Source organism: Schistocerca americana, chromosome 1 (genome assembly GCF_021461395.2).
Source record: "Schistocerca americana isolate TAMUIC-IGC-003095 chromosome 1, iqSchAmer2.1, whole genome shotgun sequence".
Classification (NCBI taxonomy): domain Eukaryota; kingdom Metazoa; phylum Arthropoda; class Insecta; order Orthoptera; family Acrididae; genus Schistocerca; species Schistocerca americana.
In genome coordinates, this window is record NC_060119.1 from 946,252,807 (window position 1) to 946,279,358 (window position 26,552).

A 26,552-nucleotide genomic window follows, 5' to 3' on the forward strand; every position below is an offset into this window, starting at 1 on the left:
TACTGACCATGCACCAATTTTACAAAGACCATTCTAAAACTGCCACCTACATCCCTCTTGACTAATTTACCTTTATGTAAACATTCCAAAACTAAAACAATTACACAAAGTAATGAAGGACTGATTTCACTAGCTCTATTTGAATTATTATGAACAATACAGAAAGTAAAGCAAACTGTACTTTCGTTGGTAGTGATGCCATGAAACACTTCAGACTTTCGAGTGAAATTCACTATAAAAGGGTTGAATGTAAGAAACAATGAAAGAAAATAGAGAGAACATTGAAACTAATGGAATCATGGCAAAACAAATAATTATCACTCCAATACACAACAAGTCACCAGCAGAAAAAAGAAATAAGCGAAGGAATACCAGCTAGGCAATCAACATTTGGAAACATTAAACAATCATCTCACATTGCTTAACTACGAAATCCTCTATAAAATGAATGGATGAGAAATTAAAAGTGGAAAACCCAAAAACAACTCCTCAGAGAGGAATAACTAGGTAGCACAGCAAGTGACGAAAAACAGATTACCTTATTGATCAATGAAAAAATATGTGAGTGCTAGGGGCACATGTAGACCTTCAGAAGAACGTCAAAAAATCAATTAATAGAAATTCCTGGCTGGACAATACATAAAACGGGAAAGGCAACCATTCATATACAGTGAAGCGTATACACACACACACACACAAAACAGTATCCACACTAGCTTTCCAGCTCTTACTCTTTTTATAGTAAAATTCTTACTTAAAAAAAAAAAAAAAAAAAAAAAAAAAAAAAAAAAAAGAAAAAAGGGTAAGATTTCAAAAAAGATTGTGAATATCATTTTTTGTTAAATGTTTGTATCCTCCACACATTATTTCACTAGAGGCAACTGGCTGCCTTTCCCTTATTTTACATTGTGACAAAAGAATTAAATTCCAAATCTTAAATTTGTCTCTTCAGAGATGAGAAGAGGAAAGGAGGATAAACTATGAGACATTTTGAACAATATGAAGCTTTTCATTTATCTTCACCAGTTGTATATTTCTGTTTTACTTATTTGAATTTTACTAGCCAGACTTTGTTCTCCACAGACCAGTACAGAGGGCTTCTGATGAAGTTGGAAATGGTGCTGTTGTCAGGAAGAAGTTTACCTCTGGATTTCAGTCATGTAGGGATATGAAATGGAATGATCACATAGACTCTGTTGAGGGTAAAGCATGTGGTAGACTTTGGTTTATTGGTAGGATACTGGGAAAGTTCAATCAGTCTACCCACGGAGATTGCTTACATATCACTTGTGCAAGCCATCCCAGAATACTACTCAAGTGTGTGGGACTCATGTCAAATAGGAGTAATAGGTTATATTGAATGTATTGAATGTATACCGAGAAGGGCAGTACAAATGGTCACAGGTTTGATTAATATGTGAGAGTGTGTCACAGAGATACTGAAGGAACTGAAGGGGGGGGGGGGGGGGCACTCTTGAATACAGACAAAAACTATCCCAAGAAAGTCTATTGACAAGGTTTCAAGAACCGGCTTTAAATTATGACTCTAGGAATATACTACAATCCCCTATGTACTGCTCACATAGCATGAGGATAAGGTTAGAATAATTAATGTATGCACCAAGGCATTCAATCAATTATTCTTCCATGTTCGATATGTGAATGGAACAGAATTAAACCCTAATAACTGGTACAATGGGACATACCTTCTGCCATGCACGTCACGGTGGTTTGCAGAGTGTAGACGTAGATGTTGACAAGCACGAGTTCTACAAACCCGAGTTCTAACAACTGATGCCTGGAATCTGTTTCTTGTTGCTTCTTTTCAACATTTGCTGCTACCTGTCTTCTCACATCTGGAGGTGACTCTTGACTGAATGGTAATCTCTTTTTAACTGAAGTAGGCTGAGGCATCCTGTGACTATGCAGCCTGTCTCATGAAGAGCCACATTGTCACACACCAAATCAAACATTTACCTTCAAACAACTAATTCCTCTCTCATTCGTCCTTGTAAGCTTAAAGATTTGGTGGTTCATGTCATTTCTAATTCCTTGTATTCCACTCGTAATGTCCACTTATTTCCTATTATCTGAATATCTGTCACCACTCCTACACATTTCTTAATTACAAGAAAATCATTTACTTCACTCAAACTTACCATATGTACAAACAAAATAACAGCCTCGCTGTTATATTGCCAAAATGCTTCAAGAAAACTCTCTCTTAAATGACTGATCATACAAATTTATCTTTTTTACACGCAATGATACTGCTCCTCAAATGAAAAACCTCATCATTAAAATTCTTCATTTGTGTGGCCATGGTGTGTATTTTTATCCAATTACTTGAGATACTTTAAATCCATCTATACAACTACCAAATCGATTTAGATTTATTGGTGTAAAACATTTTCAGTTGTCTGGAATCAAATATACACTCATATTCAGAAGAAACAGAATATCTTGAATGACTAGAGATAGGACATTTATATTCACAAACCACGTACATTAGAATGTCCTGCAGAAACAATTAGCATTTGAGCCATGTCGACCCTCAGGTCCAAGGTCAACATCAATATTACAGTGCAACACCACCTACCAGTAAAATGTGCCTGCAGCTCTTGTTGCCACTATAAACTGAAGGTAATGGATCAGTGTGACTTGAACATACATACAGGACACCTTGCAGGTGTATGTGCGAACTGTACCATCAAATCAGTGTGTTTGAAAGATGGTGCACTATTGGCATGAGACAATCTGGTGCATCCATCTCGGAAATTGCTGATCACGTGGGATGAAGTGCTGCAGCAGTGCAATGGGTATGCACTTATGGTTCATGGAAGGCCATATAAAACGAGAAGATGAGTCAGGTCACACCACCTAGACCACCCTCCAAGAAGAGAGACACCTCATCTGAATGGTGCTGCAGGACAGATCTGCATACTCCTCGGCTCTGGAGCAACAATCAAACAGTGTAACGCATCTACACTATTAGGGGTGACAGTCAATCGCCATTTATTATGACATGGGTTATGTATGCATCGTCCACTCCTCCGCCAACTTTTGACAAATGTACAGTAAAGTGATAGATATTAGTGGTGTATTGAACAATATCCCTGGAGGCAATAATGATATCAGATAGCGTTTTCGGATGAATCCAGGCTGTGTTTGTTTGAAAATGATGTTCGCATTTTGGTTTGGCACAAGCGGGTGGAGCGGCTTCACAGTGACTGCATTCACCTAAGACATACCGTGCCAACTCACTGCCTTATGGTGTAGGGTATTATTGGGTACAACCACAACTTGTAACTGGTACGTCTCCAGGGCACTGTGGCCAGTGTGACCTACGCGAATGACATCCTGCAAGCCATACTTGTAACCCTTCTGCACAACACACCAGATACCATTTTTGAGCAAGACAATTCATGACCAAATGTTACTGCACACACACATGCCTTCTAAGTGTCACAGACTATCAGCCTTTTGCCTTGGTCCACAAGATCATCACACTTTTCGTCAATCAAAAATGTGTGGGATATGGTGAAATGATGGGTGCAGCACAGTGACCCAATGCCAACATCACAGATGAACTTTGGAACCAGGTGGAAGTAACACGGACAACTATGCCGCAGGTCACCATTCGAGTCTAATATGCGTCGATGCCTTCATGTATGGAACCATGGCAGACCATGTGCCTATTACGTACAGAACAAATGCTGAACTGAAGTGACTGAAATGCTAATAATTTATGCAGAACATACTGATGTACATATCCTGTGAATACAGATGTCCTATCTCTAGCCATTCGAGGTGTTCTGTTCATTCTGAACATAAGTGTATATACAATTTTGGTTTGGTTGTAGCTCTAAATACAGTTTGTTTCATAAGTTACTGAAGTGTGATTTTTGGCTTACTGTATCTTCATCTGCTTGTTATGTTTGGCAGTGTTATTTGCACACACATTTGCTATCAGCTGTCTCCAGTCATAGAGCAGGAAGGAGCCTGCAGCATCACCATCTACTTTGTATGTACCACTTAATTCCAATGTATTCTTGCATGCTTCTGGGAAGAAGTGAATGGTAACTCTTTTTATTACCTTTTTTTAGTAGTATTGTTACCTTTATTTCACAAATGTGCTTATTTTGTTATTGTTAGTGTTGTGTTAGCGGACACTGAAGTTAAGGTTTTTACGGTTAATTGCCCTCCAGCAGACATTGTGTTATGTCTGCCACACAATGTTTTATTAAATCCTCAGTGATAGTGTGTGCTTCATCCACTTGTGCAATGCGACAGCTGACCAGATATGACTACTCTCTAGCTTTTATAGTCACATACTTCATAGTAAGTCTTCTTTCTTATGTATAAAAAACTCGTCATTCTGGTCTTTTCAATTGCGGTGTATGGTTTTTATATGTCAGTGCATCTTAGCAAGTACAATGGAATTATGCAGAAGTAGCTCGCTATATAAAATGCAGTGAGGCGAGCTGTTAGAATCAACAAATCTAAGATTGATTTAATGTTTGTCATTCTTTTTGGTTTTTTTTTTCCATCTTAAGCTCCAGTAGGAACTGTACACTAAGTTGCGTCGCAAGGGGTTTATGTAGTCCCATGTAGTGAAGCGTACACAGGGAAGTGACTAAATTCTTCAAAATGTTTATGGATAATAGCAATATGGAGAGAGCATATTGCAATGTTTCTAGCATGTGGAGGGAGAGAGAGAGAGAGAGAGAGAGAGAGGGGGGGGGGGGGGGGGGGGGTCAGCAAGAAGCTAGAGCATTTGCAGCATATGTGGTAATGAGTATCTAGTCACCACATACCTACTCGTATGATCTAAATATTTCAATTTTCAGTTTTTGATTGGAGCATTATTGCTGCTTATTGCCTCATTTTTGGCTGTTATGCACCGAGAGGAGAAGAGAAAAAAAAAAGAAAAAGAAAAACAAACAAACTTTCATAAAAGTAACATTGATATGATATAAGTCTTTTTCTCAGTGTGTGACAAGACTATGTGCTTTGGTCTTCAGGTTGATGTTATTTTGGCAGAGGCAGAGGCCTTACGGAATCACTGGGCTCCTCGGAGCACAGTGAGTATTGCTGCCTTAGAGTATTAAGGATACTCAAAAAACTTCAAAATCGATTTTGTCGAGAATTTTTAAGAGTTACATTGAACTGCTTTGACATACACACATCAAAAAAAAGTTTTACATCACCTCGGTTCTGAGAGTTGCGGAACCTGTGTGGAAAATTGGAATAGAGATCAACATAAACACCATTTACAACCTCTTTATTGCTCATGTAAACCACACATTGAATGTTGTACCACCATACAGCGAGACCTTCAGAGGTGGTGGTCCAGACTGCTGTACACAAGCTACCTCTAATACCCAGTACCTTGTTCTCTTGCATTGATGCATGCCTATATTCATCTTGGCATGCTGCCCACAAGTTCATCAAGGCACTGTTGGTCCAGACTATCCCACTCCGCAACGGCAATTCGACGTAGATCCCTCAGAGTGTTTGGTGGGTCATGTCATCCATAAATAGCCCTTCTCAATCTATCCCAGACATGTTCAACAGGATTCATGTCTGGAGAACATGCTGACCGCTCTAGTCGAGCAATGTCGTTATCCTGAAGGAAGTCATTCACAAGATGTGCACGATGGGGGCATGAATCGTCGTCCACAAAGACGAATGCCTCGCCAATATGCTGTCGATATGGTTGCACTATTGGTCAGAGAATGTCATTCACATATCGTACAGCCAAACAGCCATTACAGCGCCTCCCATGACCACCAGCAGTGTACGTTGGCCCCAAATAATGCCACCCCAAATCAGCAGAGAAGCTCCATCTTGCTGCACTCGCTGGACAGTGTGTCTAAGGCGTTCAGCCTGACCAGGTTGCCTCCAAACACATCTCCGACGACTGTCTGGTTGAAGGCACATGCAACACTCATCGGTAAAGAGAACGTGATGCCAATCCTGAGCAGTCCATATGGCATGTTGTTGGACCCCATCTGTACCACACTGCATGGTGTCGTGGTTGCAAAGATGGACCTCGCCATGGACGTAGGGAGTGAAGTTGTGCATCATGCAGCTTATTGCGCACAGTTTGAATCTTAACATGATGTCCTTTGGCTGCATGAAAAGCATTATTCAACATGGTAGCGATGCTGTCCGAGCCAAAATTCGTAGGTAGTGGTCATCCACTGCAGTAGTAGCACTTGGGCAACCTGAGCAAGGCATGTAATCTACAGTTCCTGTCTCTCTGTAACTCCTCCATGTCTGAGTATAATCGCTACGGTTCACTCCAAGACACCTGGACACTTCCCTTGTTGGTAGCCCTTCCTGGCACAAAGTAACAATGCGGATGCGATCGAACTGCGGTACTCACTGTCTAGGCATGGTTGAACTACAGACAGCACGAGCTGTGTAGCTCCTTCCTGGTGCAATGACTGGAACTGATCAACTGTCAGATCCCCTCCGTCTCACGCATGTTTGTTTACAGCTTTGGGCAGGTTTAGTGACATCTCTGAATAGTCAATTGGTCACAGTCTTCTGATACAGACTAGGCAGAAGGCCACAGGCAACTACTCACCAATCTTAGATGCTTACTGTGTGGCCTTTCAGTAGATTGGGTGTAAATTACACAAGGTAAGTGGTTCCTCAAGCAACAGAATATGTGTACCATGCACAAGGGTTTTTTTTTTTTTTGACCCTCTATAGAATAGATGTCGATTTACCTGCTGTTAATCTGAGACAGGTCAGCCACATTACCCCCCAAAGGAGCACTTTTGTTACAGGAGATCAAAAAGAGAAAATATCCATATGCTATTAGCATCCACAGTAAGATCCCAGAGTTATTCACATTTATTAAATGCAATAATGCCAACATAGTATCTGGAACATAATGCTGGCTGAAAGAAGCAGTGAACAGAAGCAAAATCTTAAATTCAGGTTGGAATGGCTACTGCAATGAAAAGCTAAATGCCAATTGAGGTCGCAGATCAATTGCCCTACAGAACTCAGTACCTCGTTTAGTTATTACAGAATCTGAATGTGAAAAGTTTGGGTGGAGGTAAGCATCAAACTGGGATTAAAGATGGTAATCTGATGCTTTAATAGACTTCCAACTCAGGAGTCATAGGAGCACAATGCTTCAGAGATAGCTTGTAGAACAACACGAGTACGTTTTCTGATTATTCTATTGTAATAAGGGAAGATTTTAATTTTACTGCTATGGAATGGTAGATACATGGACCAGTTGCATTAATGTAACCATGTGCTAAATTCAACACCAACATGCAATTACTACTAACAGACAGCATGTGGCACCACTAGCCTTGGAGGGTATATGAAGTGTGTCAGGAAAGGGAGGTAAACAGTGCAGTCTTATTGTGGAAATGGAGCGATTCCTCTGACATCCAAAAGGGCATAATCACTGGCTTTTGGATCAAGGGTGGAAGCATTTCCGAAATAGCAGAGATTGTTAACTGTTCATGTGCCACTTTGATTAAAGTATACCATGCATGGCAAAATGGAGTGATTCTAAGTCGGTGTCGCAGCAACTGTGGTGCACCATGGGCCAATGATGACAGGGGTGAATGACAGCTGTGGACATGTGTGTGGGCGAGTAGATGTGCAACTGTTGAGCAACTGACTGCCCAGATGAACAAAGCGGCTAGCAACAGTGTCCCCTCAAAAACCGGTCAGCAAACATTGCTGCGTATGGGCCTCCGCAATAGGTGTCTTGCTCATGCTCCCATGCTGACTGCTGTTCATCAGCAATGAATGCTGGAATTTGCATGCCAATCCGTAACTAGATGTCCACTGCGTTCAACTGGCGGCCTTTTCAGATGAAGCACATTTTACGTTCCATCAGACAGATGGCTATTGGCAGGTACAGCACAAAACGTCTCAAAGCAAATACCTCACAACAATTGTCTAAAGGTTCCAGGCTTGAGTGCATTCCCTGAGTGATCTCATCATCTAGGAAGGCACAATGGATCAGCACCAGCATGCACACATCCTTGGAGACCATGTCCACCCCTGCATGAACTTTGTTTTTACTCAGCACAATGGCATATACCAGTAAGCAAATGCAATGGTTCACACAACTCACAGTGTAGGTGTGTGGTTCAAAGAGAATCCAGGACAAATTTACTGTACTCTCCTGGCCACCAAACTATCTGGATTTAAATTTAACTGGGAATCCATGAGACCACTTCAATTGGTCTGTTCATGCCATGGATCCTCCATTGGGAAACCTAGCCCAGGTGGCCACAACACTGGAGTCGGCATGGCTCCACATTCCTGATGGTACCTTCCAGAAAGTCTCTGATTTTCTTCCTGGTCTCACCAGTGGCCCACACTGCAAAAGGAGGTTATTCAGGCTTCTGACAAGTGGTCACATTAATTTGACTAGATGACGTATGATTCAAACTGGTACCACAAACAGGGATTTGTGAGAGATTATTCCAAATCCCTTGTCTGAAAATAAGGTCAAGATGATATGCAGAGAATCAACTTTTGGGGGCAACACCTTAGGTCAACAGTAAGCAGCAAGCTTGAACTTTTTGAATCACTGAACATAGAGGAGGGTATTAGTGATCGTGAGACAGATAGCATCAAATGTGGGTGGTGGTGGTGGTGGTGGTGGTTAGTATTTAACGTCCCATCGACAACGAGGTCATTAGAGACGGAGTGCAAGCTCGGGTTAAGGAAGGATTGGGAAGGAAATCGGCCGTGCCCTTGCAAAGGAACCATCCCAGCATTTGCCTGAAACGATTTAGGGAAATCACGGAAAACCTAAATCAGGATGGCCGGAGATGGGATTGAACCGTCGTCCTCCCGAATGCGAATCAAATGTGGGTGATACGAGGAGTGTTAATGAATGTAAGAAAATAATTTTGCTTAGCAAGAGTGACAGGGAAAAAGAACTGCACAGCATCTGAACAGAAACATTAGATATTCAGCTTGTGGGCAAAGATGTGCAGCACAAATGTTTAAAATTCTATTCCAGTATGTGTCACGAAAGAGATAGAAAAGACTCACTACGGTTCAATTTCTGTGTTAGAAAGTTGCTACAATGGCGCAGGGAGCTTACACACAGAAGACTAGTTGACATACAAAAGGTGAACAAGCAAAAATGAGAAGAAGTAGAGCAATGTGAAAAGCTTTCAGCAATTTCAAAAGTCAACTGACTAAAAAGCCTAAGTAGTTTTGGTCTTTCTTACAGTTAGTACATAGATCAAACTCATTTGTTCAGTCAGTAAGAGACCAGTCTGGTACCACATCTGAAGCTAAAATCTTTATTTAGGTCCTTCAAAATCATTTCACTGCAGAAGATCGTAAGTCTGTTCCTACTTTCAATCATCACAGGATTAACAAATTGACAGACATTAGGATAACTGACTGCGTAACAGAAAATCATGGAAGCACAAGTCTTCCTGTTTTTCAAGAAGTGTAATCAGGCAGATGCACATACATACAGGCTTATATTGCCAAAGTCAACCTGTTTTACAATTACGGACATGTTTATGCTCGGGCATTATGACGTTTTAGGAGAAAAAAAATTTGCTCTATGTTGTTGTTGTGGTCTTCAGTCCTGAGACTGGTTTGATGCAGCTCTCCATGCTACTCTATCCTGTGCAAGCTGCTGCATCTCCCAGTACCTACTGCAACCTACATCCTTCTGAATCTACTTAGTGTATTCATCTCTTGGTCTCCTTCTATGATTTTTACCCTCCACGCTGCCTCCAGTACTAAAATGGTGATCCCTTGATGCCTCATAACATGTCCTACCGACCAATCCCTTCTTCTACTCAAGTTGTGCCACAAACCCCTCTTCTCCCCAATTCTGTTCAGTACCTCCTCATTAGTTATGTGATCTACCCATCTAATCTTCAGCATTCTTCTTTAGCACCACATTTCGAAAGCTTCTATTCTCTTCTTGTCTAAACTATTTATCGTCCATGTTTCACTTCCATACATGGCTACACTCCATACAAATACTTTCAGAAACGACTTCCTGACACTTAAATCAATACTCGATGTTAACAAATTTCTCTTCTTCAGAAACGCTTTCCTTGCCATTGTGTCTACATTTTATATCCTCTCTACTTCGACCATCATCAGTTATTTTGCTCCCCAAATAGCAAAACTCCTTTACTACTTTAAGTGTCTCATTTCCTTATCTAATTCCCTCAGCATCAGCCGACTTAATTCGACTACATTCCATTATCCTCGTTTTGCTTTTGCTGATGTTCATCTTATACCCTCCTTTCAAGACACTGTCCATTCCGTTCAACTGCTCTTCCAAGTCCTTTGCTGTCTCTGACAGAATTACAATGTCTACGGCGAACCTCGATGTTTTTATTTCTTCTCCATGGATTTTAATACCTACTCCGAACTTTTCTTTTGTTTCCTTTACTGCTTGCTCAATATACAGCTCGAATAGCAACGGGGAGAGGCTACAGCCCCGTCTCACTCCCTTCCCAACCACTGCTTCACTTTCATGTCCCTTGTCTCTTATAACTGCCATCTGCTTTCTGTACAAATTGTAAATAGCCTTTCGTTCCCTGTGTTTTACCCCTGGCACCCTCAGAATTTGAAAGAGAGTATTCCAGTCAACATTGTCAAAAGCTTTCTCTAAGTCTACAAAAGCTAGAAACATATGTTTGCCTTTCCTTAATCTTTCTTCTAAGATAAGTTGTAGGGTCAGTATTGCCTCATGTGTTGCAACATTTCTACGGAATCCAAACTGATCTTCCCCGAGGTCGGCTTCTACCAGTTTTTCCATTCGTCTGTAAAGAATTCGCATTAGTATTTCACAGCCGTGACTTATTAAACTGATAGTTCGGTAATTTTCACATCTGTCAACACCTGCTTTCTTTGGGGTTGGAATTATTATATTCTTCTTGAAGTCTGAGGGAATTTCGCCTGTCTCACACATCTCGCTCACCAGATGGTAGAGTTTTGTCAGGATGGGCTCTCCCAAGGCTGTCAGTAGTTCTAATGGAATGTAGTCTACTCCCAGAGCCTTGTTTCGACTTAGGTCTTTCAGTGCTTTGTCAAACTCTTCATGCAGTATCGTATTTCCCATTTCATCTTCATCTACCTCCTCTTCCATTTCCATAATATTATCCTCAAGAACATCGTCCCTGTATAGACCCTCTATATACTCCTTCCACCTTTCTGCTTTCCCTTCTTTGCTTAGAACTGGGTTTCCATCAAAGCTCTTGATATTCATGCAAGTGGTTCTCTTTTCTCCAAAGTTCTCTTTAATTTTCCTGTAGGCAGTATCTATCTTACCCCTCGTGAGATAAGCCTCTACACCCTTACATTTGTCCTCTAGCCATACCTGCTTAGCCATTTCGCACTTCCTGTCGATCTCATTTTTGAGACGTTTGTATTCCTTTTTGCCTGCTTCATTTACTGAATTTTTGTATTTTCTCCTTTCATCAATTAAATTCAGTATCTCTTCTGTTACCCAAGGATTTCTGGGAGCCCTCGTCTTTTTACCTACTTGATCCTCTGCTGCCTTCACTATTTCATTCCTCAGAGCTACCTATTCATCTTCTACTGTAATCTCTCCCCCATTCCTGTCAATTGTTCCCTTATGCTCTCCCTGAAACTCTGTACAACCTCTGGTTGAGTCAGTTTATCCAGGTCCCATCTCCTTAAATTCCCACCTTTTTGCAGTTTCTTCAGTTTTAATCCACAGTTCATAACCAATAGATTGTGGTCAGAGTCCACATCTGCCCCTGGAAATGTCTCACAATTTAAAACCTGGTTCCTAAATCTCTGTCTTACCATTATATAATCTATCTGATACCTTCTAGTATCTCAAGGATTCTTCCATGTATACAACCTTCTTTCATGATTCTTAAACCAAGTGTTAGCTATGATTAAGTTATGCTCTGTGCAAAATTCTACCAGACGGCTTCCTCTTTCATTTCTCTCCCCCAATCCATATTCACCCACGATGTTTCCTTCCCTCCCTTTTCCTACTCTCGAATTCCAGTCACACATGACTATTAAATTTTCATCTCCCTTCACTATGTGAATAATTTCTTTTATCTCATCATATTTTTCACCAATTTCTTCATCATCTGCAGAGCTAGTTGGCATATAAACTTGTACTACTGTAGTAGGCATGGGCTTCGTGTCTGTCTTGGCCACAATAATGCGTTCACTATGCTGTTGGTAGTAGCTTACCCGCACTCCTATTCTTTTATTCATTATTAAACCTACTCCTGCATTACCCCTATTTGATTTTGTATTTATAACCCTGTATTCACCTGACCAAAAGTCTTGTTCCTCCTGCCACCGAACTTCACTAATTCCCACTATATCTAACTTCAACCTATCCATTTCCCTTTTTAAATTTTCTAACCTACCTGCCCGATTAAGGGATCTGACATTCCATGCTCCGATCCATAGAACGCCAGTATTCTTTCTCCTGATAACGACGTCCTCCTGAGTAGTTCCCACCCGGAGATCCGAATGGGGGACTATTTTACCTCCGGAATATTTTATCCAAGAGGACGCCATCACCATTTAATCATACAGTAAAGCTGCATGCCCTCGGGAAAAATTACAGCTGTAGTTTCCCCTTGCTTTCAGCCATTTGCAGTACCAGCACAGGAAGGCCGTTTTGGTTAGTGTTGCAAGGCCAGATCAGTCAATCATCCAGACTGTTGCCCCTGCAACTACTGAAAAGGCTGCTGCACCTCTTCTGTCAAATAATACTCAAGGGTTTATAAATGGTCAAAGAATTAAATCTAATCATTGAAAACCAGTCAAAACCCTGTGAGAGAAGCTATCTCTTCATCACTTCCATTCAGTTCAGTGGCTCTCTCTGCCAGCATCAGTTATTTTTTGGCCTCCAGCTCATTAACTTGCTGGACGATGGACCTCTTCTGTCTACCTCTCTCGGCTTCATATTTTTCAAATTGTTTCTGCTTGAAAGTCTTGCCATACAGATATGTAGCATCGTGATATTCTAGAATCATTCTCTTGTTAATATCAATATTTAAGACACCACTAGCTAATTTCAGGCCATCATATACTTAACATACAGCTACCCCGAAGACTTGGTTTCTTGGCTGACTATCATATGCTCTAGATCTTGCTCTACAAGGGCTTGACAATCGCTCAGAAGCTTTTGAAGCTACACAAATGCTGACCTATGGTATCACCATTCAAAAATCATCTCCCTTCTCTTGTATCTTGTGCAGACATCCAAAAATTTTTGCTTACGAAGGAGATGCATAAATTTTTTCTCAACTTTATCGCAGTCCTTAGCACTCTTCCATTCTATGAAGATAGTTTCTGCAAGGCACTAGATTCTACTCTACTCTTGCTAGCTTTTGGGCTGCTATTTACTACATATTTATCACAAAAGCTTATGTATCTACAAATGCTATATATCAAAAGTTGTCTTTAGACGGAGATTTGAGTAGATTTAGATCACAAAATCCCTGCACTCAGTCCTGAAAGTTACAGTATCTTTGGTAGGCAATTTTTCCTTTCTCTGCTCAGACCATATAGCACGATGTAAGTTAATTTCTTTGACAGGAATAAGACTAGCTTCATCATCAAGTTTATCATCACATACCAATTTCGTGGCATGTAATACATCAGGCTTAACTACTATGAGGCTTGACTGCTATGGATACCACATCAGCAAGAACAGTAGATAAAGCATTCCATCTGCTGAGCCAAAAATGAGATTTTCCAATGCTTTTTTCCTTCCTCCAAATTTCCCTGGCACTGTTGAAATTTCCCAATATTCCCCGATTTCCAGAACTTGCAGTAACCGTCTAAATCTGGGTTTGAGTGCAGGTCCGGCACAAATTTTCACTTGTAGCCATTGAAGTCAGTATTTCTCTTTCATCATGAACTAAATGTGACTGCACCCAAATGATGTGCTTGTTTATAGGGAGGCTACAACACCAGGAGGCTGCAGCAACATGCAAGAAGGACCAAAGAGGATCAAAGACTAGTACAGAGACTGGCAGTAGACTCTGGAGGCACAAAAATGTAACATATTGCATGTAACCAGGCAAAGACATTTGATTATTCTGTGGTTACACTATTGACAATAAATCACTGGAAACAGTAAGAATTGTAGAATACCTATTGTCCAGAGCAACCTAAAGTGGTATGATCCTACAAAACTAATGAAAAGCATATGCAAGACTGATTCACTGCAATAATCCAAGAATGTATAATACATCCTTGAAAAAAGTTGCTTGCAAAGCACTTTTAAGACTGATCCGAGAGTCCAACGAACAGCAATGAGTTTCATCATGAGACAGTATCGTATGTGCGAGAGCATTACCGAGTTGTTCAGCACACTCCTGTGGCAGGTGTTTTACGAGAGGCATTATACAACATGGAGAAGAGCGATGCAAAAATAGCTGGGCAACATCTCTTCTCACATATGTCTCAATGAATGACTACAACAGGAAAACTACAGAAATTAGAACTGATGTAAGAGGTTCACAGATGGTCATTCTTTTCACACACAATTTACAAATGGAATAGGGAAGGTGAGAAATGATAATGAGACCAAACATATCCTCCACCACACATCTTGAAGTGACTTGTGGAGTAAAAGTGTAAATGCAGATTTAGATCACATAATGAATCAACCATGACCTCTGTACAGGGATTTTATGTAACCTTTTTCTCCAAGTGTTCCAGATATTTGAATGTTCCCTGGAGGTTCTCGTGATTGTGCCATCTTACTATCTACTTGAAACACTTGTACTTAATCAATCCTTCTCACAGATTCTTATCATTCACTATCCAATTTTTGGACTGTCTTCTCATTAGCATGACTAAAACCAGGCCACTAAGATTTCTTTAAAAAACACCAAATAGAATAATTTGCCATGTCACTTCATGCTGTGAAAGACTGTTTACTATGTTGAAGCTGCTTCCAGCCACAGGTAGACTATAAGTTTAGAATCCTGTCAATAACAAGATCATTATGAGAGGAAGTACAAGCTGAAGTATGATAAGAATGACAAAGAAAATGGTCATGTCTTTTTAGAAAACATCTTGGAACTCCTGTAACTTAGGGAACGAATATGGATAGTTATCTGAAGACTGCTCGTCAGAACTGCAACTCAGTGCTCTAAACAGCATAAAATCTCAATTTGTTTTTAACTGCTTCCATAACTTCCTTAGATCAATATCCCTTAAAGCAAGACCCACCCTACAGAATGACAAATGAACATTTTCAACATGATAAAGTGAAAAAAAGAGTTAAATTCATCAGCTCACATAATACTCTAAATTGAACTCTAAAACTAAAATGATCTACATAAAAAACCAGCACTGTCAGACAAACATACAGAAAATCCAACTAATACCTAACAAATTTCGACAGCCATTTATGTTCAAAGCCACACTGTTATTAATATTTCTATTTTTCTCAGACCTTAGGTCTGGTTAAAAATGGAAAGTGACGCAGACCTTCATCAAGCGTGACTTCCTTTTAACTGTATGGTAAATGTTACACTGTATTTAGGAACTTTCGGGTTATTGAACACTTATCAATAATTATGGATTTCTGTAGTTGTATATATACGTTTGGATGTAGCTGTATTGCATTGATGTACTGGTGGATATTGTGTGGTATGACTCCTGTAGTTGATAGTATAATCGGTATAACGTCAACTTTATCCTGATGCCACATGTCCTTGACTTCCTCAGCCAGCTGGATGTATTTTTCAATTTTTTCTCCTGTTTTCTTCTGTATATTTGTTGTATTGGGTATGGATATTTCGATTAGTTGTGTTAATTTCTTCTTTTTATTGGTGAGTATGATGTCAGGTTTGTTATGTGGTGTTGTTTTATCTGTTATGATGGTTCTGTTCCAGTATAATTTGTATTCATCATTCTCCAGTACATTTTGTGGTGCATATTTGTATGTGGGAACGTGTTGTTTTATTAGTTTATGTTTTATGGCAAGTTGTTGATGTATTATTTTTGCTACATTGTCATGTCATCTGGGGTATTCTGTATTTGCTAGTATTGTACATCCGCTTGTGATGTGATCTACTGTTTCTATTTGTTGTTTGCAAAGTCTGCATTTATCTGTTGTGGTATTGGGATCTTTAATAATATGCTTGCTGTAATATCTGGTGTTTATTGTTTGATCCTGTATTGCAATCATGAATCCTTCCGTCTCACTGTATATATTGCCTTTTCTTAGCAATGTGTTGGATGCGTCTTGATCGATGTGTGGCTGTGTTGATGTTATGTGATCTAAAGGGTTGTACAAGTGGTTATGAAATTGCAGTGGTGTAGCCGATGTATTTATATGAGTGATTGCTTTGTGTATTTTGCTAGTTTCTGCTCGTTCTAGAAAGAATTTTCTTAAATTGTCTACCTGTCCATAATGTAGGTTTTTTATGTCGATGAATCTCCTTCCTCCTTCCTTTCTGCTTAATGTGAATCTTTCTGTTGCTGAATGTATGTGATGTATTCTATATTTGTGGCATTGTGATCATGTAAGTGTATTGAGTGCTTCTAGGTCTGTGTTACTCCATTTCACTACTCCAAATGAGTAGGTCAATATTGGTATGGCATAAGTATTTATAGCTTTTGTCTTGTTTCTTGCTGTCAATTCTGTTTTCAGTATTTTTGTTAGTCTTTGTCTATATTTTTCTTTTAGTTCTTCTTTAATATTTGTATTATCTATTCCTATTTTTTGTCTGTATCCTAGATATTTATAGGCATCTGTTTTTTCCATCGCTTCTATGCAGTCACTGTGGTTATTCAATATGTAATCTTCTTGTTTAGTGTGTTTTCCCTTGAATATGCTATTTTTCTTACATTTGTCTGTTCCAAAAGCCATATTTATATCATTGCTGAATACTTCTGTTATCTTTAGTAATTGGTTGAGTTGTTGATTGGTTGCTGCCAGTAGTTTTAGATCATCCATGTATAGCAAATGCGTGATTTTGTGTTGGTATGTTCCAGTAATATTATATCCATAATTTGTATTACTTAGCATGTTGGATAGTGGGTACAGAGCAAGACAGAACCAGAAAGGACTTAATGAGTCTCCTTGGTATATTCCACGCTTAGTCTGTATTGGCTGTGATGTGATATTATCTGAATTTGTTTGGATATTAAGTGTGGTTTTCCAGTTTTTCATTATTATGTTTAGGAACTGTATCAATTTAGGATCTATTTTGTATATTTCCAATATCTGTAGTAACCATGAGTGGGGTACGCTATCAAAAGCTATTTGGTAATCAATGTATGCGTAGTGTAACGACCTTTGTTTAGTTTTAGCTTGATATGTCACCTCTGCATCTATTATCAGTTGCTCTTTACATCCTCGTGCTCCTTTGCAGCAGCCTTTTTGTTCTTCATTTATAATTTTGTTCTGTGTTGTATGTGTCATTAATTTCTGTGTAATGGCTGAAGTTAATATTTTGTAGATTGTTGGTAGGCATGTTATGGGGCGATATTTAGCTGGGTTTGCTGTGTCTGCTTGATCTTTAGGTTTCAGATAAGTTATTCCATGTGTAAGTGTATCAGGGAATGTGTTTGGGTCTGCAATGTAACTGTTAAATAATTTAGTTAGATGTGAATGTGTTGAGGTGAACTTCTTTAGCCAGAAATTTGCTATTTTATCATTTCCAGGGGCTTTCCAATTGTGTGTAGAATTAATTGCTCGGGTGAATTCATGTTGCAAAATTATCACTTCAGGCATTAGTGGTATCATCTTGTATGAGTCTGTTTCTGCTTGTATACACCGTGCATGCCTGTTTTGTTGTACCGGGTTTGACCATATGTTGCTCCAGAAGTGTTCCATGTCTGTTATGTTTGGTGGATTGTCTATTTTAATGTGTGTATTATCTATTGTTTGGTAAAATCTCTTTTGGTTTGTGTTGAATGTTTGGTTTTGTTTCCTTCTATTTTCACTTTTTTTGTACATTCCAAGTCGTTTGGCCAATGCTTGTAATTTCTGCTTCTTTTCATCTAATTGCTCTACTGCTTCTTGTTGTGAGATTTTACCTAACCTTTTTCGTTTTTTGTCTGATATTTCATTTCTTATAAATTGTGTTAGCTGTCCGATGTCTTTTCTCAGTTTTCTATTCTGATCTGTAGCCTGTGTTGCCATGCTGGTTTTGTGGGTTTCTTCTGTGTGTTGGTTGGTTCTGATCTCTGCCTAGTGCCTATATTTAGTGTAGTGAGTGCTCCTACATAAACCAGTAGTTGTAACTCTTCCATAGTTGTATTTTCATTTATTTTGTTGTGTATGATTGTGTTGATAGTTGTTGTTGTTGTTTCAACTTGTGGGTTATTTGGTGGTCTATGCAAGATTGGTCTAATGTCTGTACTTGTGTCTTTGTATTCTATATATGTCAGCTGAAATTTCTCTTCTATATCTAATGTGTGTGTCACTTCATGTTCTATTTGTGCTTGTTCTGGTGGCTGTCTTAAGATTTCGTTTTCCTCTGATTGTGTAATTAACGCGTTTTGTTCTTTGTTTGTTTTCTCTGGGATGTTTGAGTCCATTACTGTATTTTCTTCTTCTCCTGATTGCACATAATTTTGTTCCACTATTTGTTGTACTTTATTGTTTGATGTTTTCTAATTCTGACTGGGGTATCCTGTTATTTTTTATTATTACACGGATCTGATCAGCTAGTCGTTGTTCTGTTAAAAATTTTAATTTCAGGTATCTGGTAATAAATGTTGTGTATACTTGTGATCTGTATCCAGTTGTGTTGGTTCCTAGGTTTGTTGCTTGGTAATAACAGAACATGAGGTGTCGATTAACTTCATCTGACCATCTCATCCTCTGTCTTTGTTTTCCTTCTAGGGTGGTTGCAGGAAGCATATCCTGCAAAACACCTCTATTTGGATTTAAATCATTTTCCAGTTGGCTAGCAGTGTTGCTAGCAGTGTCGTTACCATTGTGGGCGGGCATAGGGTTCAAGCGTCGTCCCCGACCATGACGGCGCTTGTCCGAGGCTTCTTTAGTTCTGTCCTGAACCAAGTAATCACACTAAAAGGGGGGTTAGCCCTATTAGTGGTTTGTTCTTTTCGTCGCCTTTTACGACTGGCAGAACATACCGGAGGCCTATTCTTTCCCCGGGCCGTATTATTATTTTCCATATGGGATGACCAGTGCAATTTGCTGCCAGAACACGACGACAAAGTGCCAAGATAGAACTTGAAGATGACAAAAATTGATGATCAAATGTGTAAGTACTACTTGAAGACATTTTCCTGCAAGTTAAATATATGAAATATATTGAAATCCCATGTTACTGTGTCAGAAAGTTCTACAGTGCAATGGCCCAGTCAAAACAAAACTGAAAAGAGCAACTGGTTTCTGCCGAGAGACAATACAACAGCCACTAGATGAATATTTGCCAAAACATACACATAACTATTATTATCAGGGTAAAGAGCATTGGTACTGCTTTATTTATCAGTTTCTAAGACTAATCACATGTGACTTGAGGCTTATCCACATCCAACTGCAATTACATATTGGGAAAGTTCCATACTGGACTGAAACAGGTCAACAAAGTAAAATCTGTTACTCATCATATGAGGGAGAGGTATCAACTTTCCAGATACTCCTGTCACTCCTGTTTTATTGTTACTGAAAATAAAAGTGTCTTAATTCTTACTTTCCTAAGGTTCTTCCTCTTTCCACCTTAGCTTCTGCAGTGAATAACACCTAATCCTGAAGTAAATTGCAACAACAGTGCAAAGTAACAATCCTCCCTGTATCAAAATGTAACATTTATTCTCCCTATGAAAGTAATTATACTGCCACATCACTCTCTTTCAGGCTATCCACAACAATCAAAAACACAATACATACAAAACACACATACCAAATGTAAATGGGGCAAAGTAAACTTTACCTGTATTTTCATACAATAAGATAACCAAAGAAGAATAAATGCTAAAACTGCATTACAAGTCCAACACAAACATAACAAACAAAGGGGTTTTATCTAAGCAAAAAAGAAGAAAAAAGCTTTTAAAGTTTCCTAATTTCAGAACTGTTCAACAAAACAGTTTCTGAATGGTCTTTGCAGCTACTCAGGAAACCACACCACCATAAATAATGAACCTACAAGAAAGCTATGTTTGGAAATTGCTTCAGTGTTAAGTGCTTAACTAAGAGAGAAGTGAAATAAGCAAAATAATTATATTACGCAATGCAATTCCTTACTCTTACCTTATTATAAGCATTGGAACTGGCATTTCTAACCCCATTGCTGTTATCCATGTAGGTTTTTACCTGGTTCTCATTTGTAATTGTTGAAATGGCTGATGTAGAAGTGGGGTAATGTCTCGGCTTCCCTGCATATTTGTCTGTCTTCAGCAGGCTGAGAAACAAAAGAAATTACATTGAACCCAAAGTTTTGTTAGTAATCAATAGATTGTCTGAATTTCACTAATCTGGAAGCCATAAATACCCCACAAAAAATCTTTTTGTTTCTATGTCACACAAATGCATAGCGTTGCTTTTGATTTACTGTCCTAATAAATTTGACTCTTCTGCTCTCATTTTGAGGGTGCACATACATAGTACATCAATAAGCATAGCTACAAATAACATCACAGCACACTGCTTCACACAAAGCCATTACATAGACCTGAATCAATATATGCTGTACTTAAATACTAACACTACAGTATCAAGTTCCACTTCAACTCTTCACACTATTCTTGCATATAATTGTAGCAGGAAAGTTCTGGTAGAACGAAAATATGAGAATGACTCGAATATAAACAAGAATTTTTGTTTTATGTGCTATCTTGTAGACACAGAGTGGCACGATCTCTGTACATTGTTGCTTTTGTTTCAAGCAATTCCTCTTTTCAGCTAGAGTGTTATCCTGCCATTTCTTTAATCAGAATAGCTGCATCAGAGCAAGAGCCACTGTCTTCTGTTATGCAACACACAATAATTAAGTTTCTCACAACACAGGGTATAAAACTGTAAAATATTTTTGTAAAGACTTGCAGTGCAGTTCAGGGATAACGCCCTGAGAAAGACTCAAGTGTATGCATGGCGCAAACAGTTTTTATGAGGGCAAGAAACAGGCAAGATGTAGCTCAACAGGGTAGGATGACGACCAGCATAAATGAGGTGAATATTCACTGAAGACGATCTCCACATAACAGTCGCTGAAATTGCTATTGAGGTTGGCATACGTTACAGTTATGTTCAAGCGATCATTATTGAAAATCTCAGATTACAGCAACTGTCTGCAAGGTGGGTGCCTCATCATCTCGCCGCAGAGCACAAATTTCATCATCTCAAGTGTGCAAATGGCTACTGACACACAACCAAACTGAACAGGAATATCTTTTGCACCATATTGTGGCCTGCCATGAAACATGGACGCACCATTACAAACATCATACTGTTAACACTGCATACTATTCTCAACTTTTCAACCATGTCATTAGAGGAGAAGAATGCGTTTCCAACCTGGGATGTGATTGTGCTTCATGACAGTGCTCAACCTCCCACAGCTACTCAAACTCAGGAATTGTTCTGAATGTGACTAGGGCAACCTCCTACTGTCCAGGCTATCATCCTGAGATTTTCATTTGTTTGGGCCACTACAGGAAGTAGTCTGCGTACAGAGATTTGGCCATAATGAATTCATCCGCAACTGGCTGCTGTCACAGCCACATTCATTCGACAAAGACGGGATGAAGAAACCATCTATTTGCTGAGAAAAATGTGTTTTCTGTTTAGGAGACTATACAAGCAAGTAAGTTTGTACGTACAAATTTTACTGAAGCTTAAAAACTTATAAAAAAATTTTCAGTTTATATTTGATTCACAACTCTGAAAATAAGAGTAAAGGAGACCACTCACCGAAAAAGCAGAAGCACCGAGTCGTCTACAAGCACATGACTGCAGTTTGGCAAGCAAACTGGGGTGGATTGCATGTTGTATGGGGTGGTTAGAAGGATGAAGGCGAGGAGAGATTTTGGAGGAGGGGGGGGGGGGGGGGGAGGCGAGGAGAGATTTTGGAGGAGGGGGGGGGGGGAAGGCGAGGAGAGATTTTGGAGGAGGGGGGGGGGGGAAGGCGAGGAGAGATTTTGGAGGAGGGGGGGGGAAGGCGAGGAGAGATTTTGGAGGAGGGGGGGGGGGGAAGGCGAGGAGAGATTTTGGAGGAGGGGGGGGGGAAGGCGAGGAGAGATTTTGGAGGAGGGGGGGGGGAAGGCGAGGAGAGATTTTGGAGGAGGGGGGGGGGGGAAGGCGAGGAGAGATTTTGGAGGAGGGGGGGGGAAGGCGAGGAGAGATTTTGGAGGAGGGGGGGGGGGGGGAAGGCGAGGAGAGATTTTGGAGGAGGGGGGGGGAAGGCGAGGAGAGATTTTGGAGGAGGGGGGGGGGAAGGCGAGGAGAGATTTTGGAGGAGGGGGGGGGAAGGCGAGGAGAGACTTTGGAGGAGGGGGGGGAAGGCGAGGAGAGATTTTGGAGGAGGGGGGGGAAGGCGAGGAGAGATTTTGGAGGAGGGGGGGGAAGGCGAGGAGAGATTTTGGAGGAGGGGGGGGGGGGAAGGCGAGGAGAGATTTTGGAGGAGGGGGGGGGGAAGGCGAGGAGAGATTTTGGAGGAGGGGGGGGGGAAGGCGAGGAGAGATTTTGGAGGAGGGGGGGGGGGAAGGCGAGGAGAGATTTTGGAGGAGGGGGGGGGAAGGCGAGGAGAGATTTTGGAGGAGGGGGGGGGGGAAGGCGAGGAGAGATTTTGGAGGAGGGGGGGGGGGAAGGCGAGGAGAGATTTTGGAGGAGGGGGGGGGGGGAAGGCGAGGAGAGATTTTGGAGGAGGGGGGGGGGAAGGCGAGGAGAGATTTTGGAGGAGGGGGGGGGGAAGGCGAGGAGAGATTTTGGAGGAGGGGGGGGAAGGCGAGGAGAGATTTTGGAGGAGGGGGGGGGAAGGCGAGGAGAGATTTTGGAGGAGGGGGGGGAAGGCGAGGAGAGATTTTGGAGGAGGGGGGGGGAAGGCGAGGAGAGATTTTGGAGGAGGGGGGGGGGAAGGCGAGGAGAGATTTTGGAGGGGGGGGGGAAGGCGAGGAGAGATTTTGGAGGGGGGGGAAGGCGAGGAGAGATTTTGGAGGGGGGGGGAAGGCGAGGAGAGATTTTGGAGGGGGGGGGAAGGCGAGGAGAGATTTTGGAGGGGGGGGGAAGGCGAGGAGAGATTTTGGAGGGGGGGGGAAGGCGAGGAGAGATTTTGGAGGGGGGGGGAAGGCGAGGAGAGATTTTGGAGGGGGGGGGAAGGCGAGGAGAGATTTTGGAGGGGGGGGAAGGCGAGGAGAGATTTTGGAGGGGGGGGAAGGCGAGGAGAGATTTTGGAGGGGGGGAAGGCGAGGAGAGATTTTGGAGGGGGGGAAGGCGAGGAGAGATGGGGGGGGAAGGCGAGGAGAGATGGGGGGGAAGGCGAGGAGAGATGGGGGGGGAAGGCGAGGAGAGATGGGGGGGAAGGCGAGGAGAGATGGGGGGGAAGGCGAGGAGAGATGGGGGGGGAAGGCGAGGAGAGATGGGGGGGGAAGGCGAGGAGAGATGGGGGGGGGGAAGGCGAGGAGAGATGGGGGGGGGGGAAGGCGAGGAGCGATGGGGGGGGAAGGCGAGGAGAGATGGGGGGGGAAGGCGAGGAGAGATGGGGGGGGAAGGCAAGGAGAGATGGGGGGGGAAGGCAAGGAGAGATGGGGGGGGAAGGCAAGGAGAGATGGGGGGGAAGGCAAGGAGAGATGGGGGGGAAGGCAAGGAGAGATGGGGGGGGAAGGCAAGGAGAGATGGGGGGGAAGGCAAGGAGAGATGGGGGGGAAGGCAAGGAGAGATGGGGGGGAAGGCAAGGAGAGATGGGGGGGGAAAGCAAGGAGAGATGGGGGGGAAGGCAAGGAGAGATGGGGGGGGAAGGCAAGGAGAGATGGGGGGGGAAGGCAAGGAGAGATGGGGGGGAAGGCAAGGAGAGATGGGGGGGGGGGAAGGCAAGGAGAGATGGGGGGGGGGAAGGCAAGGAGAGATGGGGGGGGGGAAGGCAAGGAGAGATGGGGGGGGGGAAGGCAAGGAGAGATGGGGGGGAAGGCAAGGAGAGATGGGGGGGAAGGCAAGGAGAGATGGAGGAAGGGGGGCAGTGGTTGCAACTCTGAGGGAGGCAGATGGTTTCCTGGCTAGGGCTGCATCGAGGGAGGGGTGGTAAGTGCATGGGATGCACGAGTGTCTCTCCCAGTGCAAAATGAAGGTGACATAGTAATGTGAATGGGGAGGGGGTGATAGGCCAGAGGAAGGGGAAATTGTTTGGTGGAGTGTGTGTGGACAGTGGATTAATGGAGACAGAGGCCAGAACAATCATGGGAGTGAAGGATATTTTCCAAGGATAACTTCTGTCTGCATAGGTCAGAGAAGCTGTTAGTTGACGGAAGGATCCACATGATCCAGGTTGTGAAGCAGCCATTGAAATTGAGCACGTTGTGCTCAGTCCCATGTTGTGCCACCAGATGGTGAACTTTGTTCTTAGCCACAGTTTAGCAGTGGCCATTCATTCTGATGGACAAGTGGTTGGTTGTCATAACAACAGAAAAAGCTGTCTCTCTCACCCAACCCACCCAACATCCTAGCCAATCATTATGTCACTCCTACTCTCAACCCTCTGCTGCAGAGATCATACCCTGCGCACAAATCTCACACTAGTCCAGTCCCACCAGAGGGCTATCATACCTAATTGGAAGCAGTGACACCTGTGAAAACAACCATGTCATATACCAATTCTGCTGAAATTACTGCACTGCTTTTTGTTTTGGTATGACAGCCAATGGCCACACTGTGGCCAAGGACGAAGCTAAGCATCCTTTGACACTACATACAGCTCTGCACAACTTGCTCAATTTCAATGGCTGCTTCACAATCCATATCATCCCTTCCCTACACCACCACCTTCTCTGAACTATGGAGTTATCCTAGCAACACGTCCTTCGCTTCCATAACTCTTCTGGCTTTAATCTCCATTAACCCATTGCCCCAAACCCTCCACCCAACAGTTTCTCCTCCCTATATCTGATCACCCTCTCCCAGTTCACATCTCCCCATCTTCACCCATACATCATATCCCTAGCCCGTGCACCTGCCTCACGTACCTCCCCCAGTCCCAGCCAGCAAACTGCTGCCTCCCTCTGAGCCCCTAGCTCCTTCAATCCATCCCAACCCACACAAACTCCAGTTCACCCCTAATCTACCCCCCACAATGCACTACTGGTATTATGTCAGGACATTGTAGGGCAAAGGGTGTGTGGGGGGGGGGGGGGCGGCTCGAGAATGGATTAATTCTGATAGCTATCAAGTTTTCTTTCATTTTTGTGTGGTGTGTGCCTGTAAACAACTCGACGCTTCTACCTTTTGGTGAGCTGTCTCCTTTAGGAGTAAAATGTTCTTCGATTTACATGGTTTAACACATCTGTGCTATTATCAGTGGGTCCTTATTAACTATATTAATTACTAGTCTGTTTAGCTTTACACAACATCATTTTCATTAGTGATCTGATACGCTGGCATTAGCTCTGATGGTTTTAATGCCAAGAACATGCTTTGTTTGCACAATTTTATCTCCATTGCCAGTTATTTTAACGAAAATAATCAATTTTTGAAAATATAATGTAATTATATTATAAAAAAATCTTCTCACTAAGTGGCAGCAAACATACATACAAACATACAAAGATACTGAAATCTGCAAGTTTTCAGAGACAGTGGTTCCTCCTCCTAGCAAAAGGGTTGAAGGGGAAGGAAAATGATGGGGTTATGGAAAATGATGGGGTTAAGGAAAATGATGGGGGTTAAGGATATGGGGAGAGTTCAGAAAAGACACCCAGATCCCCAGATCGGGGGAGGCTTATTGGATAGGATGAGAAGAAATGACTGATCATCGAGGACTGCACCAGATGAGATTAGAGGTTTTCAAATCTCACCAACAATCAGTCTTTTCTGATCCCATCTGGTAAGCATCCCCTAACCCAGAGTTCTGGATGACTTTTCACAAGTCTCCCCATTTCCTAAACCTCACCTGTCATTTTCCTTCACCTCTCTTCATCTACCCTTCAACCGATCTCTCAGAAGGAGCCACTGGCTCCAATAGCTTGCAAATTTCAATACCTTATGTGTGTTCTCCTGCCGCCACTTTATCAGTTATTTTGCTACCTGCCATCTTAAATGATGAAATATAATATTGGTGCAACATCTGTTTTATTTTCTTCTTACTGTTACAACATCCACTGTACACTTTCGTATCATCTCAGAATCTTTTTCTAATAGTTTTGCGTATTATAATTATTTTTCTTTGATTCTTATTATTTTCCCTTTAATAATTAGTCCCTTTGTACAATCCGAGATTGTTTTCTTCAGATTTCTTCATGTTTTCTACATCTTTCGTCATTTTTCTATGCGCAACTGCTAAATAATTATCCCTTCCACTTGTATTTATACATTTTTTAAGCTGCTGAACTTTTTACATCATTTTATCCAGTATCTCACTATTTTC

The 26,552-nt window shown here is 41.7% G+C and overlaps 1 protein-coding gene across 3 annotated transcripts in view; it reads right to left on the reverse strand.

The window, feature by feature from the left end:
- Window positions 1–26,552, reverse strand: part of LOC124615620 (palmitoyltransferase ZDHHC8) — a 252,669-nt gene that overhangs the window by 86,647 nt on the left and 139,470 nt on the right. For 2 of the 3 annotated variants that reach the window (XM_047143629.1, XM_047143645.1), the window contains one exon: window positions 20,237–20,387. In XM_047143629.1, coding sequence (XP_046999585.1) covers window positions 20,237–20,387 — 151 coding nt within the window. The remainder of the gene's footprint in view (window positions 1–20,236; window positions 20,388–26,552) is intronic. The other variant, XM_047143637.1, reaches the window with a different exon arrangement.